This window comes from Parasteatoda tepidariorum, chromosome 2 (genome assembly GCF_982258835.1).
Source record: "Parasteatoda tepidariorum strain Cologne lab strain chromosome 2, Ptep-v5.0, whole genome shotgun sequence".
Taxonomy (NCBI): domain Eukaryota; kingdom Metazoa; phylum Arthropoda; class Arachnida; order Araneae; family Theridiidae; genus Parasteatoda; species Parasteatoda tepidariorum.
The window spans coordinates 88,286,571-88,307,134 of NC_141756.1; the positions used below are offsets into that span (position 1 = coordinate 88,286,571).

The 20,564-nt window shown below is 29.1% G+C and overlaps 1 protein-coding gene across 1 annotated transcript in view; it reads right to left on the bottom strand.

The window, feature by feature from the left end:
* Positions 1–1,640: 1,640 nt before the first annotated feature.
* Positions 1,641–20,564, bottom strand: part of LOC107457290 (homeobox protein NK7.1) — a 109,273-nt gene continuing 90,349 nt past the window's right edge. The window contains exon 3 of the mRNA XM_016075428.4: positions 1,641–4,707. Coding sequence (XP_015930914.3) covers positions 3,916–4,707 — 792 coding nt within the window. The 3' untranslated portion in view covers positions 1,641–3,915. The remainder of the gene's footprint in view (positions 4,708–20,564) is intronic.

Below are 20,564 nucleotides of genomic sequence, written 5' to 3' on the forward strand. Positions count from 1 at the left end.
TCCAATTTAGATATTACGAAGTTTTTTTCTTATTGTATAAAAGTGTTAATCAGGAAAAAGACATTAAAAACTTTAGCATCATTTGAAGTTCAATGGGAGGAAAAACGAAAATAAATCTTATCTTGCAAAACAAATTTTAGTCTAATCTTGTGTTTTAATGTTTTAATTTAAATAGAATAAAGTGAGACTTAATCTTATATCTTGATCCAATTTAGATATTACGAAGTTTTTTTCTTATTGTATAAAAGTGTTAATCAGGAAAAAGACATTAAAAACTTTAGCATCATTTGAAGTTCAATGGGAGGAAAAACGAAAATAAATCTTATCTTGCAAAACAAATTTTAGTCTAATCTTGTGTTTTAATGTTTTAATTTAAATAGAATAAAGTGAGACTTAATCTTATATCTTGATCCAATTTAGATATTACGAAGTTTTTTTCTTATTGTATAAAAGTGTTAATCAGGAAAAAGACATTAAAAACTTTAGCATCATTTGAAGTTCAATGGGAGGAAAAACGAAACTAAATCTTATCTTGCAAAACAAATTTTAGTCTAATCTTGTGTTTTAATGTTTTAATTTAAATAGAATAAAGTGAGACTTAATCTTATATCTTGATCCAATTTAGATATTACGAAGTTTTTTTCTTATTGTATAAAAGTGTTAATCAGGAAAAAGACATTAAAAACTTTAGCATCATTTGAAGTTCAATGGGAAGGAAAACGAAACTAAATCTTATCTTGCAAACTTATTAGATACAAACAAACTTTAGTTTCACTTCATGTTTTAATTTAAATAGAATAAAGAGAAAGAGTAAATCTCATATCTTGTTCTAATTAGAACACGAAGTTTTTTTCTTATTATAAAGAAATGATAATTGAGAAAAAGCAAGTTTTTAAAATTTCAGCTTCATTTGAAGTTTAATGGGAGTAAAAACGAAATTAAATCCTATCTTGGGATCTAATTTAGATACAATTTTAATAGTATTTCGTGTTCGAATTTAGATACAACAATTTTTTTTTCCTTTTGTGAAAAAAATTGAACATGGTGAAGAAAAAACAAACAAACAAACATCGAAAGCTTCAGCATCATTTAAAATTCAATGGGAGAGAAACAAAACTAAATCTTATCTAGCGATCTAATTAAGATGCAAACGAATTTTAGTCTTATCTCTTGTTCCATTTTAAATTGAATAAAAACGAAACTAAAATCGCATCTTGTGTTGTACTTTAGAGTTAACAAACGATTTTTTTTAATGTGAAGAAAATAGATCACAGGAGAAAAAAATTCGTTTGAATGGGAAGAAAAAAAAATTCTTATCTTGGGATTTAATTTTGAAACAAATTTTTCACTATTTTCAGGAGAGCAACTAGCATTTTGTGTTGTAAGAAATCAAACTCCTAAATTTTTAAATTTTTTTCGTGTTTTGGACTGTCTTGAAATTTTTTTCTTAATTTCTTTTTGGTAGAACATTACGTATGCTCTGTTTCATACCACATTGCCAAAATAAGTTGGCGAGAATATAAAAATACATCAATCTCACTGACACAGAAAACACGCATTTTACTTATTTGTAAGAGTTGCTTACTTGTGTTAGTTGTAATAATGCAAGAGGAAAGAATGAAAATTCAAAGCACAAAATATTATATTGCACAAAATGAATTTTATTTCTTGTGAACGACATAGATTTCATGAACCATAAACATATGCAGATTAAGGAGATATATTTCTCAGAGAGAATGAAAGAAGCATACATCGGGGTTTTCAAAAATACAGGACATTATACTTTGAAAACAAACATGAATCAATCAATTAGATGTTTACGAAGCTCGTTTGAGAAAAATTATTTCGAAAGAAATGTTGAAAGAAAAAATAAAGGAACATCAGAAACATTCATAACTAGACCTTCATCAAATTTGTACATCGAGAAATTATCACAAAATCTATAATTTTAATATACAATTTATTATATGAAGATTACTGAATTCCTTCATAATTCTATATTCACATATTATCTTTAAGATGTAAATGGGATTTTCATTCAAAGATTCACAATATATGGGCGTATTTACAGTGATTCAAGAAGGAATATAACATTCTAAATATATTCTGTTTATCTGTATATAGTAATTTATACAGTTTAGAAAGGCAGTGTGAATATATTACTATTATAAATATTTTAGAATCAGAAAATTTTTCATAGTACTTAAATTAATATTGACAAAATAAAATAAAACTAGATATTTTTTATTAGTATATAATAAACTTAGGGGTTTGAAATACATCATTTTTTCTTGATAAAACTATTTGAAGTTTAAGTGAATATGGGATTAGAATTCGGTATTGTGGTTGAATTTTTTTATTTAAACATTTTGAAAGGCGCAATATAACATCATAAATATATTATCTTTACCTGCATAAAGTAAATTATACAGTTTAAAAAGGTTGTGTGAGTAATGCTATTACAGATGTTTTAGCAGTTGGGTAATGTTTTTGATATTGAAATTTAAGTTAACAAAATAAAGTGATACTGCATACTTTTTATAAGTATGCAGCAAATTCAAAGATTTGAAATGATTTTTTTTAACGAAGAAATATTAAGTATAAATGAATACATGCGTATAATTTGGTATGGTTCTTATATTTCTTAATAAAATGTTTTTAAAAGTGCAATAAAAATTATAGATGTAAGATCTGTTAAATTTAAAACAACTGAACAAGCAAACCAAACAGAATATAAACTTATTGTATTTAAGAAAATGATTTTAGATTCAGAGATTTTCATTTTAAAAATAAAAATTTGTATGTGTTTATATGAAAAAGATTTAGTACTTTAATAGAAGAAATCGAACTTTCAAAACTTCGAAAATTCATTATTTACTTGAAAAAATTATTTTATTATGAATTAAATTAATCTGTCTCCTGATTTAATAATTTTTCTGAAAAAATATTCTGATTTTGTTATTACGGTGAATATAAATATGCATAGGTATCTGAAATCTGTATTGAACAAAGAATATTTAAAATTATTTTCTTAAACTTATTTGTAGTTGAGAGCTGAAATTATCATTAACACTTGTAAGAAATGTTTTTAAAGTCTTTCAAAAACTCTCCTTGATTTAAGAAATAAAATGTAAATAAAAACTTAAAATTAAAAGTATGAATACTTTGCTTAGCACAGTTAATTCTGATTTTATTTTAGATGCTTATATAATCTGTAACAATAATTTAAAATTTATTTTATTATTATATCATTATATAATTTGCATCTATATATATCTCTAACACTATTATCTTTAGGTAAAGAATTAATATTGTAAAATTCACGGTTGACTTATGGCAAGCATTCATTACACGTTTGGCACCTATTATGGATTGAAATTTTTCAAGAAAGCATTTTTGTAAATTATTCACATTAAAATTTACAATGCACTTTGTGACTGATCTTTCATCATAACACATAGAACAAAATATACAGTTTACTTTCGTAAGAGCAATCAGCGATTAGAGGGGGGATTGGGAGAGATACACTTGCATTTGGATAGTATCACTGTTTCAAACGTATGATACAAATATTAGTGTCAAACGAAAAAAAGATATCTTTACAGTTTATAAACATACACAATTACCCTGTTGATAACGAGGAAGACTCTGAGCTGTTTCAGATTCAGATAAAATTTACGTTACTTTCCTCTGAAAAAATTAAATTAGAATGTGCGTTCGTTAATTCAACCAGATGTTTCCGTACGATCATATTGGTTTTTTTTTTTAAATCATCAGACATGGATTGAAGACTAGGTGTGGATAATGGACAACTGTAGCATGGCTAATTTTAGACTATCATTCAATGAAATCATCATATACAGCTCAGAACATGAAATTTTTTTCTTCAAATTTTTAAAAAAAGAAAACAAACCGTCAGTGATTGCTTGAACCATCTTCTTCGGTTAGTGCCTGGTTATTTATCGGACATGTTTGTATGTGCAGAGACGCGTCAACACCAATAGCTTTCACAGTGGGTCTCACATCGGAGTCAGGATAAGACGAGGAAGTATTTATGGCTGCATCGACGCTCACGACATTGTTAGTGTAGCACGGACCACTGTACTGTGAGTACTGTAAATGACTGGATTCGGTGTTATCGACTGAATTATCTCCGGCAACACCATTCTCCATAGAAGATGGCGGAGAGGATGACCTCCCCCAACAGAATACATCTGATGCACGGCTATCAGAATCTATCCCGTTCTCAACGATGGACAGGGGTGGGGTCATTGTGGTTATGGGAGGCATACTAACATTAGGTGGGGTTGTTGACGATAATTCTGAAGAAGTGTTACTGCATATAATGTCTCCCGGTACAGGAGACACTTTTGATATAAGGATAGGTGAACCAGGCATTAAAGCTGGATCTAGATTATTTAAGTTTGGTTCGTTTGTGTTCGGCTTTGTCGTCAGATTGTTAACAGAGATTTGCGAAGACGGTCCGTTGATTACTGGGCGTTGAGGTTGAGGTACACATCCAACGCTTGTAGCGGCACTGCTGTTGCCGTTGACTGCAGTTGCTGTTGTTTTGCTCTTGGTTGATTTTTTAGTTGAAGTTTGAGAATTTTGTTTTTCACCGGATGTTTTCATTTCCGCAGCTTCCGCGTTTGAAACACCATCTTGTTTTTTCCATTTCGTCCTCCTGTTTTGAAACCAGATTTTCACCTGTAGAGGAAAAAAAGAAGATGAGTGAATTATTTTTTTATGGTTATTAATTTGAGTATAGTTTTTAAACTAAAGTAAAAAACTAGTTTTTCGTTATAATAACTTTACACTTTCAATCAGTTTCCACAATTGAATTGTTGATACCATTTCTAGCTTTAAGTTAATTAAGCTAGTTAGGTGACAAAAAGATAAGCGAAAATTATATGAAAAGAAAATAAGAAAACTTTATTGATATCTTATACACAAATAGTTCAACGCACAAAGACATATGCATATAATTCCTTAGAATATATTTTTATTTTATTTAAATAATTATTTTTTTAAAATAGAATTTCTAATTTTTTGTTATCTGTTACATTTGTGCTCCACTGGCATCGTTTTAATTTTAACGCGAAAACGTTTTAATTCGTAAAGAAGGGAAATATAATATCTGATTTGAAATTGTAAATCTTGTTCAGATTGTTTTTCCTCATAACTATTTGTTAGGGGAATTATCTTTGCTTTATATGAAGAAAATTATAAATGAATCAGAAAAATGTCACAGCTTTGCATTTATCATTTAAAAAAAAGTATATTTGATCTAGTTAAAATACATCGTAGCTAAAAATGGCTTAATAACTTATATGGTGATTAAAGTTGCTGGCCAGACCCATTACTTCTTTAATCAGTCATGTTAGCCCACATATGGTATTTGGAGCTGTTGTGTTTGAAATTATCTCAGCGCAGACTTTAATTATATTCATAGTAAAATTGTATTTCCATAATTTTAATCTGGAAATTTTTAAGGGTGAATTTTAAGCATCTATTATTATCGGCTAATTAAGAAGGCTCGAAACTTATTTGCAAAATAAACGCAAAACTTCAGTTTTCACTTCGGTGGAATGCTTTCAACTTTATTACAACATGATTTTCCAGGTGCGAAAATTGAACAGGTTGAAAAGCTAATTACAGAAAATTTAAAACTTCACCGTTGTAACGTAAGCACGTCTATAATCATTTACGACAGCTAAAATTCGAACATCGAAAACAATTTAGAAGGCACGTGTTTGAAATATGAGACGTTCAGGTTTTGTTTCGAAGCGAACACTTTAACTCCATTAATGAGCGGGACCGTTTGCTAGGTTCAAAAAGGTCGGCTACTAGCGCCGCCTACCGGTAATCGTGTAAAACGTCTTCTAATATCCCGTCCGCCATTAATCAAGAAATGGAAGATAATAAACTGCCTTCATAACGTCACTTTCAACGTTAAATGGGGGCGGGAATTGCTTCAAATGGCAGATTAAAACTTACTTAGGCAGCGGGATAGTTTAGCTGATGTAATGAACTCACATTGCTCTTTTAATATGCTCGTTTACTGCCAAACGATCGTCGAAGTGGGCGCCATGTTAGGCCCAAATTAAAATAGCGTATCAATTTTATTTATACTTTGTAATTTCGTTATCGAGCAACTCAGCAGAATGTATAAGGCAAGGAAGGTGTTATTAAATATGAAGTGGTTACTGATATGAGAAAAGGTTTTTTTTGTTTTTTCATTTTAAGGGTGAGAAAAGCGATGAGGCTTCATTAGGCTATTAAGGAGGTTTTGAAATTTTGAGAACGTAACTCAAATGACGCGTTATTTAAGTTTTGATTTGATTTTTTTTTCTCAATCTTTGTTTTCGCGTAGAATAATTGGTTTTCTAAAATTAATTGCCTGGTATTTGATCCGTGGTTTTCATAATGAAATTCAAGTCAGGAGTAAAACTGTAAGGAAATAATGTATTTGACTTCTTATATTGCCGAATTGGAAATTTTTATTTTGAAGGACTCATTTTTGATCATTATAAAAAATAACGGTCATAAACTGTTTACTTGTAAGTATATTCTCTTGAAAAATGCATAAAGAAAGCTTATCTACGTTTCTGATAGGTGTTATGTTTTGAAACTGTGTTACGCTTCACTTCTAAAAAACAAAGCATAGTTCTTATACGCTTGTGATAAAATTTCTAAAGGATAACATTTCAGTTGAATAGCAATTAGTTTCGGTATTTTTTTTTTGCATATTTTTAATCCTGTAAGGAAAGTAAATTTTTGAAAACTGCTTGTAACTGCTACGAGAATAATCGGAAGACAAATTTTTTCATAATATATCATACATCTTTCTTAACTAGGATTGAGCAATGTTAAGTTTCTGTGATTAGGGTTCGAATTTCTACAGAGGAATGTTATTGCGAAAAAAGTTTGAATCATTACAAATTATGATCAGAGGGTGGATAAGTGCAGCAATTGTTTTTTCTTCATATAATTTAGTCATCGATGTGTAATAGAAATAATTTGAGTTTTATTAAATCTAAAAAAGGACTATATTTTCTAGACAATAATGCTTAAAATCCTTTGAAACGCCATTGTAATATTTATCGGAAATTGAAAATATGTACATGAAAGGTTTTAATAATGGTTGAAGGAAAATGTGAATTTTTTACGTTTTAGTTTATAAATAAACACATTTTTGAGGCATTTTGAAATTTTTTTTAATGCGAATTTCTTAAAGTTTATGCATGGCTACGTTTCTGCATTCATTTGTCCAGTGTAAGAAATATTTAGACTGAAAACTTTATGGTTTAAACTTTTGATATTTACATATGTGACGTTTACATATTTTGACGTTTACATATTTTGACGTTTACATATTTATGTATTTATGAGCTGGTTCTATGGGAGGATAATAAAGTTTAATAGACATGTATTTTTAAAAAAAAATTATGATAAGTAATCACAGAATTTAATTACAAAACCGATAATTTTCCATTGATTTAAATTAAAAACTGGAATTTACAAATTGTAAAATTCTATCAGGTACTGCATCAAATTAATTCTTCCAGTGATTTGCAATATGACTCCAATAAAATAATAAATATGACTTCAATAAAATAACTTGAAGAGGGAATGAATTATTATCTGTTGTATAGTTATGAAATGTTTGCTGCCTTTTCTATTATTTCCAAGGAGTTTTTTAGATAATGGTTTTAATTAGTAAAGTTTACACTGCTTTCTGATATATTATTTTATGGAATCCACACACTCCAAGTTAAATTTATGTAACAAATAAAGTAACTTTACTTATATATGACCCTCTTGAGGGCTCACCGTTTAAGTGAATGGTGCATAATTTTGTACACAGGCGTTATGATCTATGCGCCAAAGAATGATGTCAAACATTATTATTTAACTTTCACTATTACAGTGACAGAATTTCGAAATTTTTAAATGGCAACACCCAAACCGCGATGGTTTACGCATGCCCATGAAGTGACTCAGGTTCGTATTCTAGTGGTAGCTGATTGCTACGAATTATACTCCCGGCTTGCATCGACCGCAGTACTGCCTTAAAATATCCTCAGTGGTTGACGGATCATGACTTAAAGTCCCCTTATTGTCGGGCTAACCATGGGAGGTTTTTGTAGTTTTTCCTCTCCATATTGCATAAAACTATCACAAGTATAACGTTAGAGTAACGTTAGAATAAAAGTTATTGTTAATAGAATGATTTCTTTCTTTAAAGGTGATGAAAAGTTTTTAGCGCAGTCAATATTAAAATTTGTATCGAAGAATTAATAATATTTTACAAAATTCGAAGTTGAAGAGATGCCATTCCGATTAATTATTTTAGAATGAATGAATAAAATTCCTCAGTAAAAAAAATCGGAAAAATATATTTTGAGTTTTTTACTTTGTTGATTGCAAAATGGTGTTTTTCTTTTGTTATTTGAATGTATTTTTATTTTGTCGAAATCAACCAGGTAATTTTCAGTATTGTATTTTACTATGGAAGATACAAAAAATAAAAGATTTATGTGTACGATGCATTCCTTTTTTACAATTATAGCTTATTTTTAAGTCCTGTTTTCTGAAGAAGAAAAATTCAAAAGAAACTATTTCACAAGTGAAACGAAAAAAATCTCTCTATAATTGAGAAGTTGTTATCCATAATAGGATTTGTTGATTTTTAAATTTTTAGCTGATTGCTCTTATTTTTGCTTTGGGGATTTTAAATTGGAATGTATTTCCGTGTCCAATATTTTACCGGTTTGGCATTTCGTCATTCCTGAACTACAACATTAAATTCAACTATAAAAAGGTGAGCACATTTCTGCAAATCATTTTGGATTAAAATACTACCTTTCCTTGAGCAATCTTATAAACAATTCAATACGTGTGTAATAAATGTAGATTTGACATCGAATTGGCATGAAATTCCACCCAGTGTGTTTATTTAGTCGCCAAAATGGAACGAAAACATTAACTAATAAATAGATTTTTGATTATGTTTTTTCTTATTATCCAAGTCTAAATATTTTGAGTTCCATATATTTCTAAGCTTAATGATAAATGGCTTTTGTGTTTTGCTGTAGAATGAGTTCAACTTGTTTATTTTGCAAACAGTTCAAGAAAATATTTTCCCCTCCTTCAGAGCAGATAGATCGAAAAGCTCATCAAAAACTTTCTTTCCAAAGCATTTAGCTTCACTTATTTATCTTTCTTTTCTCGCCCACTTTTAGGTTAACAAGATTGCCTTCGCGTTGAGGAATTAATGCCCGTTAGACGCATTTAGAGACTTATACTATGTCAGCCGTAAAAATACGAATCATGCGAAAGATTCCTAGTTTATTTATAGAATTCTTAGGCCGAGAAGGAAAAGAGGATTTATAAATAATAAAAAAATGTCGAGAGTTCTTGCCAGAAATCACAACCGTCCATTTGTTTCAGTGACTTGTCACATACAGTCAATAGAACAAGGCTCAACGCTAACTGCAATTAATGCGTGAACAGACACACGAAACAAGTCGGCCGTGAACCCCATTCGCCTAACTCATTTTTGACTCCAGTATTTATAGCCTATACCTAACTCACTATACAGCCATGTTTTCCGCCTACCCTTGCGTACATTTCAGTCTTTGTGCCGACGTTTCTGATAGTCTGTTAAATGGATGTGGAGTTTTTTTTTTTCTTCCTTTGGCTTATTTTAACTGAATCTTTTTAGGATTTCTTTTTTTTTAGTTTTTTTTGTTAATTTTGTGCTTTCAGTTTATTTTTTTTTTCGTTCGCGTACAGTAGCTCCAGTGAAATGTTTTCGCTTCACGGTTTGTGAACCGTTTCAACGAGAGATGAAGGGATCATTAATTAGAGTTCATTTACGAACTTGGAAGGGACTGCGATTTATGTTTTGTTTCTTTTGTGGATGGGTTACGTGGGTGGCTTTTCCAGGATTGACTTAAAAGAGTTTTGATCTTATGTTTGTAAATGAGGATATTTATGGCCTAATTTTAACCACGGAAGTATTTTATGGGCAGATTTTTTTTTCTCGAATTAAATGTTTCTGATAGCTTTTATTTGTGTTAAGTCTTTGGATGTTTGACGCAGAGGATGTAGACAATTAAAAAAATAAAATGAAATTCGAGACAGTGATGATTAAATTTTTCATTAATTTAAAAAAAGTAAGTTATGTTTCATAATTTTTGATGATATTTCTTTTAGATACATGTTCTCTTTTTTTCACCGAAGTTTAACACCCTACTCATTTTTTGGGTTTTCGTAATCAATACTCAACTTCGTAGTCTTTAATCCAAAGCAAAAGATAAGAAGACCGCTGGATCAAGCAATGGGACAAACTTGTCTTCATGGATGACTTCTTGAGGAAACTAACCTACACTTGTGTTACATAGGAAAAAAACGCGAAAGCTTCCTTGCTGTTATCCCAACGGTAAAGGGATCCTAACTCAGGATCCGTCTACATCATAGGATATCTTTACGGCAGCACTGTGGCCAGTGCGAGCTGGTAGCAAAATTCAAATCAACCAACCATGACGCTGAGATTCTAACATGGGCCGCCTCATTGGTAGTCGAGCACTTTATTACCTGGGCCATCTTGGGTTTGTTATATTTATTTATTTATAACTGGCGTTAATCAGCCGATCAAATTCTGATATTCGATTATCAATGTTCAACTCCGTAGCTTCGTAATTTTGATCCTGACCCAAAAAACAAGGGAACTCCTGGATCAAGCAGTGAGACAAACTAGCTTTTGTGGAGAACTTTTTAATGGAACTGACCCGTATTTGCGTTACTTGGAGGAAGAAAAACACGTAAACCTCCCACGGCTAGCTCTAAGACAAGGGGATTCTAGCCCATGATTCGTCTACCATTGAGGATATATTACGTCAGCACTATCGTTGGTGCGAGCCAGAGCAGTATTCGTTCCAACCAGATTCGAAATGGAGTCTCCTCATTGGGTGACAAACGCTCTATCACTTTAATGATATTTATTTAAAACAAGTTTTTAAAAATTATGTAAAAATATATAATGATCATTACCTTACAATAGGCACGAGCAAAAACTGTTTCCAAGTCAAAGTCTCGATTTTATAATTCCCCATACGCGAATAAGAAGAATTAGCCTTTTTTTTTCTTTCATGAATAATTCTTATTTTGTAAATCCTTTGGATTATCATAAAGAATGAATACCAGGCCATCGCCAAAAATCTCATTAGTGTAGCTCTAGCGCGACATAATAACGATATTAAAATTGCGCAATTCTCAAATTAGCTGTAAAGTCAACATCGGAATTTTTTAATATATCAGATATATTTCTAGGTTTTTGTCATTTCCCCTCTAAGAGCTTTTAAAATTTAAGTTACAAATTTTTTTCTTCCAAAGTGAATTCTCTCATCTAAAATAACGAAAATTGACCAAACCTAAACAAACAGGAATAATTATCATTTCCTTTCAACAAATCTTGCATAGAAATCGATTTGACACTATTATCCAATGTCATTAAAATGCTAACATACAGAATTATCCAAATTTTAAATATTGCTTCAGGTTTTTCCTAAAAGTTTTAAAATTTACGAAACAAGAATATTTAGGCAAAAGTGAAACCCCTATTCTATAATTAAAAAGTCAGTATATGCTAACAAGAACAATTAGCATTTTCTCTGAACGTATCTCAACAGGGACATCAAAATGACATAATTATTCAATTTCTTATAATGTCAACTTTAAGAATTATAGGTATTTTACTACATGTTCTTCCTAAAAGTTTTAAGACTTAAGATACATAAATATTTTGACAAAAATGAAACCTCTATTCTACGATTAAAAAGTCAGTATATGCAAACAAAAACAATTAGCATTTTCTCACCACGTATCTCAACATGGACATCAAAATGACATAATTATTCAATTTCTTATAATGTCAACTTTAAGAATTATAGGTATTTTACTACATGTTCTTCCTAAAAGTTTTAAAACTTAAGATACAAAAATATTTTGACAAAAATGAAACCTCTATTCTATGATTAAAAAGTCAGTATATGCAAACAAAAACAATTAGCATTTTCTCACCACGTATCTCAACATGGACATCAAAATGACATAATTATTCAATTCCTTATAATGTCAACTTTAAGAATTATAGGTATTTTACTACATGTTCTTCCTAAAAGTTTTAAAACTTAAGATACAAAAATATTTTGACAAAAATGAAACCTCTTTTCTACGATTAAAAAGTCAGTATATGCAAACAAAAACAATTAGCATTTTCTCACCACGTATCTCAACATGGACATCGAAATGACATAATTATTCAATTCCTTATAATGTCAACTTTAAGAATTATAGGTATTTTACTACATGTTCTTCCTAAAAGTTTTAAAACTTAAGATACAAAAATATTTTGACAAAAATGAAACCTCTATTCTATGATTAAAAAGTCAGTATATGCAAACAAAAACAATTAGCATTTTCTCACCACGTATCTCAACATGGACATCAAAATGACATAATTATTCAATTCCTTATAATGTCAACTTTAAGAATTATAGGTATTTTACTACATGTTCTTCCTAAAAGTTTTAAAACTTAAGATACAAAAATATTTTGACAAAAATGAAACCTCTTTTCTACGATTAAAAAGTCAGTATATGCAAACAAAAACAATTAGCATTTTCTCACCACGTATCTCAACATGGACATCGAAATGACATAATTATTCAATTTCTTATAATGTCAACTTTAAGAATTATAGGTATTTTACTACATGTTTTTCCTCAAAGTTTTAAAATTTAAGATACAAAAATATTTTGACAGAAATGAAACCTCTATTCTGTGATTAAAAAGCCAGTACATCCAAACAAGAACAATTAGCATTTTCTCCACACGTACCTCAACATGGACATCGAAATGACATAATTATTCAATTCGTAGGAATGTCAACATTGAGAATTATCAGCATTTTAGATTCTATCAATCAAATTCATTCTGTGGGGGCTATGCAAAACTATAATCTCATTAGCCTGCGGGTGGCTTTGGTTTCTGTCTCAATTGGGGTTAGTTTTGTGGCAAACGAAGCTTACTAGAATAATCCTGTTCAAACATTTACTCTCTACGATAAATACAAATCGGGCGTATCAACATGCTCGTTTAATATGCGCTTTTAAAACCTTTTCCCCTTTTACTGCTCCAAAACGGATCGCTATAAGATTGATTATTTAGAAATTGAAATGGGAATGAAAGTGGTGTGTGTCAATTCCACTTCTGACCAGATTGCGGCGATTTTTCTGTAATATCATTTAAATGGAGTATGTATTACTAGTAGCTTTATCCGGCCATGTTCGGGTAAAGAAGGCATTTTATTAAGTGATTTGTATAAACAGTATGAAGGTTTTATAAATGAGTGCCTGTATCAATTATTTTATATTCATTTATGGCAAGAAAAAATGATTCAGGATCACAAATATTTCCTTTTAAATCATCCTTAAATTATCTCACTGAATTGGTGCTTATGTAAAGTGCGCCAGGAAAGAAAAAAAAAGAAACCACCCTGACTAACTTTTGATCTAGAGATCGGATCTTCACGTTCTACGACTCCATCTTAACGGTTCGAGAGGGTGACCTCAAATATGCTAATTAATTAAAGCAGACGATATTTTAAGATGCGAAATCATACAATCATACAGAAAAACGCATTTTCTTTTAACAAACATTCTTTTTTTTTCGACGAATTCCGATTTCTGATCCCCAAAATATAGGACGCAGCCGCAATTTTGGAAATATCGTCCTAGTATATTGGTCAGGGAAATGATCCAAAGTTTGGACCCCTTAATGTTAATTTTATTATTATTTTTTCAATATTTCGCCATATCGTGGAAATTTTTTGAGCAAATTAAAAAATTTTTGCACACAGTTATTAAATTCGTTTATCCAAAGATGCTATGCAAAAAGTAAATATTTGTAATATTTATTATTTTTTACTATATTTTTTATTATTTTATTTATTAATAGTAAAATGGAGTTTTGAATAGTAGGATATACAATTTATTACATCATTTCAAATTATCGAATTTTTCATGGCAAAATACGAGATTCGAGTGAAATCGGTTGAATAGTTCCCGAGAAATTGAATTTTAAATACACGACTTTCTTAAAATTCGATTTCTCCGGAACTATTCTATCAATTTCTCTCAAATTTATTAAATAAAATAATAAGTATTATTAAATAAAATAATAAAAAATAATAAATATTAAATAAATGTTATTTTTGCATGGAATTATCTTTAGATGAATGAATCTTATAATTGTGTGCAAAAATATTCAAATTTTTCTCAATTCTCTTCTTGAGATATAGCGACATGCGCCAAAAAGTAGAATTAACATTAAATGGTCAACACGTTGGATTGCTCTTTGACTAAACTGAGAGGACCAGCACTAAAGTAACTTAACTAGCTTAGCTAACTAGCTCAATTTAACTAGCTTATAACTTAACTAATATAACTAACTAGCTTAAAATAAATTACAAAAATTATTAATAGTATCTAAAATTATTTAATTCAAAATTATATTAAATTTAAAAAGCTTTTTTTGGGTATCAAATTCTATAGATACAGATATTTTTACAAATATTCTATCCTAATAAAAAGAAACTAACTGCATACAAAAAATTTGCTTAACTTGCGAGTTTTTTATGAGTTTTTATTAAAGCATACATTGGTTATATCTTTACTAACTAATACTTTGGTATGCGTCTAAGGGTCTTGTAAAATATTTTAAAATTACTATGCATTTTTAAACTTTTTCTAGAAATAATTCTTTGTTTTTGTTATTAATAAATGCGAAGTGCTTTGTTATGTTATGCTTGTTATGTTTGTTTTGTTATGATAAATGCTTTGTTATGTTTATGAGCGATGTTTTGTTTTTCAGAGATTAAAAAAAACCGTTTGTGAGATATTTTAAGCGTTTAACATAAAATATTTTTTTTTCATCACACTGCATCGTCATACCATTTTACACAGTTTCATAAAATAAAAATTTACATTTAAGAGATTTTACTTATAATTCAATGTTAAAGAAATTTTCATTCTTAATTTAATGAATACAAATGTTTGCGTGAATTACATAAAGCTGTCTGACGAAAAAAAAAATAAGGTAAAATAACCATAGTATATAATAATGACATTTCTTTTAAAAAAAATCAAGTTAATAACACCAAAATATACGATATTTAAATCATTGAGTTGGTATTTTTTTTCTTTCACATGGTAACGGTTAACCGGAAATTTCGGTTTTCAAAATTATAGTTCTTATTAAAAAATATTTACTGAAAAAAACATATCTGAAGAGTAATTTTAACCAAAGAAATAGTTTTTAAGCCATTCTCTGAAGTATCATGATAAAGTTGCCAAATTTTACTACATTTATCAAAGTTTATTAAATATTATAAAGCCATATTTTATTGTTAATTTTACCAAAATCATTACTGAAGCTCTTCGACAAAAATTACCAAGCTTTTTGGTGTTTACATATAGCCAGGAACGCGGTAAATTTTACCATATTATGATAGTTTTAACCGTGATTTTTTCTCAATACATTGCTTTTTTTAAATTTTAGAGGCATAAATTTATATTGCAAGCGCAATTTATTTGCTACGTTTTTAATTTTTTGTTTTATTTATCTAGTTACAAAACTGTATATTCGCTACCCAAATGGCCTAATTGAGACTTCTGTCTAATTAAGATAACTTCTGTAACAAAATTTATTTTCACTTCCTGTGAAAACAGAGTTTGTGTGTTATGTCCGAAACAGAAGTTGTTTTCATTGCTTCTTAAAACAGTGTGTATGTGCTAAGTCCGTAACAGATTTTGTTTTCATTTCTTCTAAAAGCAGAGACTGAGCGCTGTAAGTCTAAGAGTAATTTTCACTTCTTCTTAAGGCAGAGTCTGTGTGTAAAGTCTGTAACAGAGTTTTGATGTAGATACTGTTATGAGGTTATTTACTGTTTTGTTCTTTTGTAAATTCATTTTTTAACTTCAATCCCATGCATTTTTAAGTTTGGAGAGCCAACTGCTTTTGAAAATTTTTTGATTCGGGAGAGCCAAGTGAATTTTTAATAAAAAAAATATACATATATATGGGACAAGTCATTTTCACTTTCTGTTAAAACAGAGTCCATTTGTTAAGTCCATAACAGAATTTTTTTTCACTTCTTCTAAAAGTAGAGCCCGTTTGTTAAATCTATAACAGAATGTTCTTTCATTTCTTCTAAAAGCAGAGCCCGTTTGTTAAATCTCTAACAGAATGTTCTTTCACTTCTTCTAAAAGCAGAGCCCGTTTGTTAAATCTATAACAGAATGTTCTTTCACTTCTTCTAAAAGCAGAGCCCATGTGTGTTAGGTCTGTAAGGAAATTTCGATGGAGCTTTTCTTATGAGGTAGATGACTGTTTTGTTCTTTTCTAATTTAATTTTTATACTTTATATGATGCCCCAATCTCGTGCATCTTTGGTGCGTTAGAACCAAGTGCTTTTGACATAAAAATGTTATTACAGAAGCTAAAGCAGAGTTCGATTGTTAATTTTATAATAAAAATTATTTTCACTTTCAGTTAAGGTAGAATTTAAAATGGAAGAAACTTTCACTTTAATTGAAGAAATGCTGGATGGTGTTTGCAAAGTGTTTCAGTTGGAGGGCTCGTATATTGTTTGAGATTTTACAGTTTTTATTTCAACAGAATGATTTGTTTTTTTTCCTGTATCAGTCAAGTTCAAAAATGATTATAAAATTTGACATTTTCATTCGCTAGCATCTGCCACATTTTTCATGAATAAATCATTTAATAATAATAAAACATACAAAAAAAATACCAGAATATAGTAAAATTTGCAGTACTTCTGGCTTAATGCTAACACCAAAAAGCTCGGTATTTTTTACTCAAGCGTTTTATATTGCTAAAATTAACAAAATATTATTTCATATTGTGGGATAAAACTTGGTAAATGTTTTAAAATTTGGTACTTATGATGCCGTAAAGCATCGTTTATTCGGTTAAATTTACTTTTCAGTTTTGATAAATGTGAAGTGAGAAAAGTAAAGAAAATTTGAAGTAATTATAATTTCTTCAGATACTACATTGAAAAAATTCACAATAGAACATAGTTTTTTTTATATGTGATAAAATTTGGTAAATATGGTAACTTTATCATAATACCTTAAAGCATGACATAAAAACGATTAGGTAAAATTTACTGTTTAGTTTCGTATTTTTTACTAAGCGTGTGGTAATGGGAACTATAATTTTAAGGAATAGAATTTTCGGTAAACCGTTACCATATGAACGGAAAATTATTTAATGAAAAATTTAATATAAATTCCATATACCAGATTTCATTAACCAGAATTATATATTTTTAAAATTAGAATTGTCATTTCCACTGATGACGTTAATTATACCAGATTTTTTTCTTCCGTGTACACTTAATTATTGATAAAGAGAAAAAAATTATCATGTAAACGCAAACGTTATTCTCTTGTATAAATACTTAATTTGAACTACCAAAATTAAATTTGTAATTGCAAGTTTGTCATTATTTTCTCAACGCGAGGAATGTGCAAGAGACGTAAATGGATATTGCACCACTTGTCTTCTGAAATATTTTCCCCAGGAATAAGAAGAGTTGATACAGATGCGATTTAATTAAAGGGGATGGGAACGGAAAATTTAAATATTTGGCAGAAGAATTATTTACGGATCTGCTATTTCATGATTTAAGTGATCGCAATCACTACCCTCAAACTGTTTGAATAAGTTGGCTAATTATGAGGCTTTGCAAATAAATAAATAATTTTCTGTTTGAGAACTGTTGATTTCAGACTCAATAGAAAAGAAGTTCAATCTCATGTAAGTGATTTAAATTTTTAAAGTTATGTAATAAGCTGATGAATATTGTTTACAGCTTTATTCGTAAAAATCTCAAAATTTTAATGATTTTTGTTAATAATTTTAAAATATGAGGTGTATTTCTGTTGAATTAAGGCGATTTAATGAGTTTTTCATTTACCCAAAACAACAGTGATTTATTTTAAAAGACAGTTGAATGGATTGTGATAAAGAAATAATGAAAAAGATGAAAAATATTTACCATACTTCTCTATTAAAATTTTAATTTTTTTAAAAATAAGTGATTTAAAATTAATTAAAACAACTTAGGTTAACATTAAGTAAATTTAAGAGTTATAATTTACTAATGCGATTGGAATAATTTTTATCAAAGAACTTCAGCCAGTTTGTCTTTAAAAATTCACACCCGATTCATTCTCTGCTTTTAGAAGTGAAAAGTACTCCCGTTACACTTCTAAACACACAAACGTTACACACATAACACTCAGTGTCTGTTTTTAGAAGAAATGAAAACTACTTCTGTTACACACATAACACTCAGTTTCTGCTTTTAGAAGAAGTGAAAACTATTTCTGTTACACACATAACACTCAGTTTCTGCTTTTAGAAGAAGTGTAAACTACTGCTGTTACATACATAACACTCAGTTTCTGTTTTCAGAAGAAGTGAAAACTACTTTTGTTACACACATGACACCAGTTTCTGCTTTTAGAAGAAGTGAAAACTATTTCTGTTACACACATAACACTCAGTTTCTGCTTTTAGAAGAAGTAAAAACTACTTCTGTTGCACACATAACACCCAGTTTCTGCTTTTAAAAGAAGTGAAAACTACTTCTGTTACACACATAACACTCAGTTTCTGCTTTTAGAAGAAGTGAAAACTACTTCTGTTACATACATAACATTCTGTCTCTGCTTTTAGAAAAATTGAAAACAAAATCTGCTAGCACATACACTCTGCTTTAAGAAGCAATAAAAAGAAAGTATACTGCATGCGATGAAATCTGGCATGAAATTTGATAATTAAATTTCATGACAAACTTTATATTTAATAAGCTAATTTTTGTAGCATATACGCTAGGTAATATAAATTTTTTAAACGTTCCATATTATTATTACAACTTTAGACACTAACTAAGAAGAGTAAATGATGCTAGTATAATGGAATGGTACTAATATAAGTGCTTTTCCGAGCATATAATGGTTTTATAAAATTAATAGTGAAATATTTTATAAAGTCTATTCTTGAAGAGTGGCATAAAATTTATAAGAAAGCTATATATAATCTAATACTGACAGAAATAACTGATAGATCATCGTTTGATTTTTCTAGTTAAAAATTTGTACACCATATTTACTCCATTTTTGTAGATTTTTAAAAACGCTCCCCTATTAACTGATCACTCAGTATTTATTTCCACTTTTGCTTTAAGTAACACTAAAAAGAAACAATAAAAACAAAGCTTTTAAATTATCCAAATAAATCTTAATAGCTTCGCCAACAAAAGATCGTTTCATTTTAACAATTCACGCCTTTTTAAAAGAACATCCCTTAGGCGGCTCTCATTTTACCTTGCCTCTTTTTTTTTTCTTTACATTTCACACGCTCGATAACATTTTACTTTATTGAAAAAAGAAAAAAAAAGGCTTAGAAAAAGTTGAGAATAAAAGAAAAGTCCGAAAAAAATATCTAGAACAACTTAATCGCCGTTTAAAAGTCTCTTCAATGGCGAACTGAGACAGCTACAGTAATAAAGTGATTTTTAAGCTACTATACTTTACTTTATTGGAGTTTTTAATAGTATGCCGTACGTCTTTCTTTTTTCCCTTTTTTTTTACCTTGTAAATTTTTTTTTATCTACCCGGGTAATTTATTCTTTAATAGGATCAGGGTTTTTCTTTATTATTTTCTGTCTTTTTAATCTTTTTTTAATCGTATTTCCTTCTTTCGCTCTCGTTTTTTTTTTTTTTTTTCGCTTTTTGCTCCGTTATAGAAAATTTATTTACGTTGAGCAAAGAATCAAGAAACCAAAAGGTAAAGAATGGGAAATGAAGGTATGAGCTTTGTAAAAAAAATTGAAAGAAGAGAGGAAGAAATGATGGAAATTCATCCGTTGGGGATAATTTTCTGACTGTGATGATTTTTTTTGAATACTTGGGAATGTGCGTGTGAACATAATAGTGTCCTTTGAGGAAAATAAAGTACCGTTTTGTAGCGATATTGTAAATTGTGTCCTGTGGCTCATTGGGGAAGCTCTACATATTTACAAATTTAATTAGGGTTTAGCATATGATGTTAAAATTCTGTAAAACTGCTTAGAAACTATCAATACTTTTAAATATAAATTGTTAAAACATATTTAACTATAAAAGAATAATCATTCTCATAACGTTTTTCATTTGATTGTTATTTTTTATATAATTATTTTCATTATTTTTTATTTAATTGTTTATTTTTAAACATATTTCTTATTTTATTGTGTTTATAGATAGTAAACAATTTTGCAGTATAGTTGCCACCATTTTTTAAATTTTTATTGCGCATGTAATTACATTTTTTCCCTTTACTTTTTCACTAGCTTTATAGTTTTATTTATTTATTCATTTTTTCTCTGCATGTTTACTGATGACACATATTTTAATGCGCAT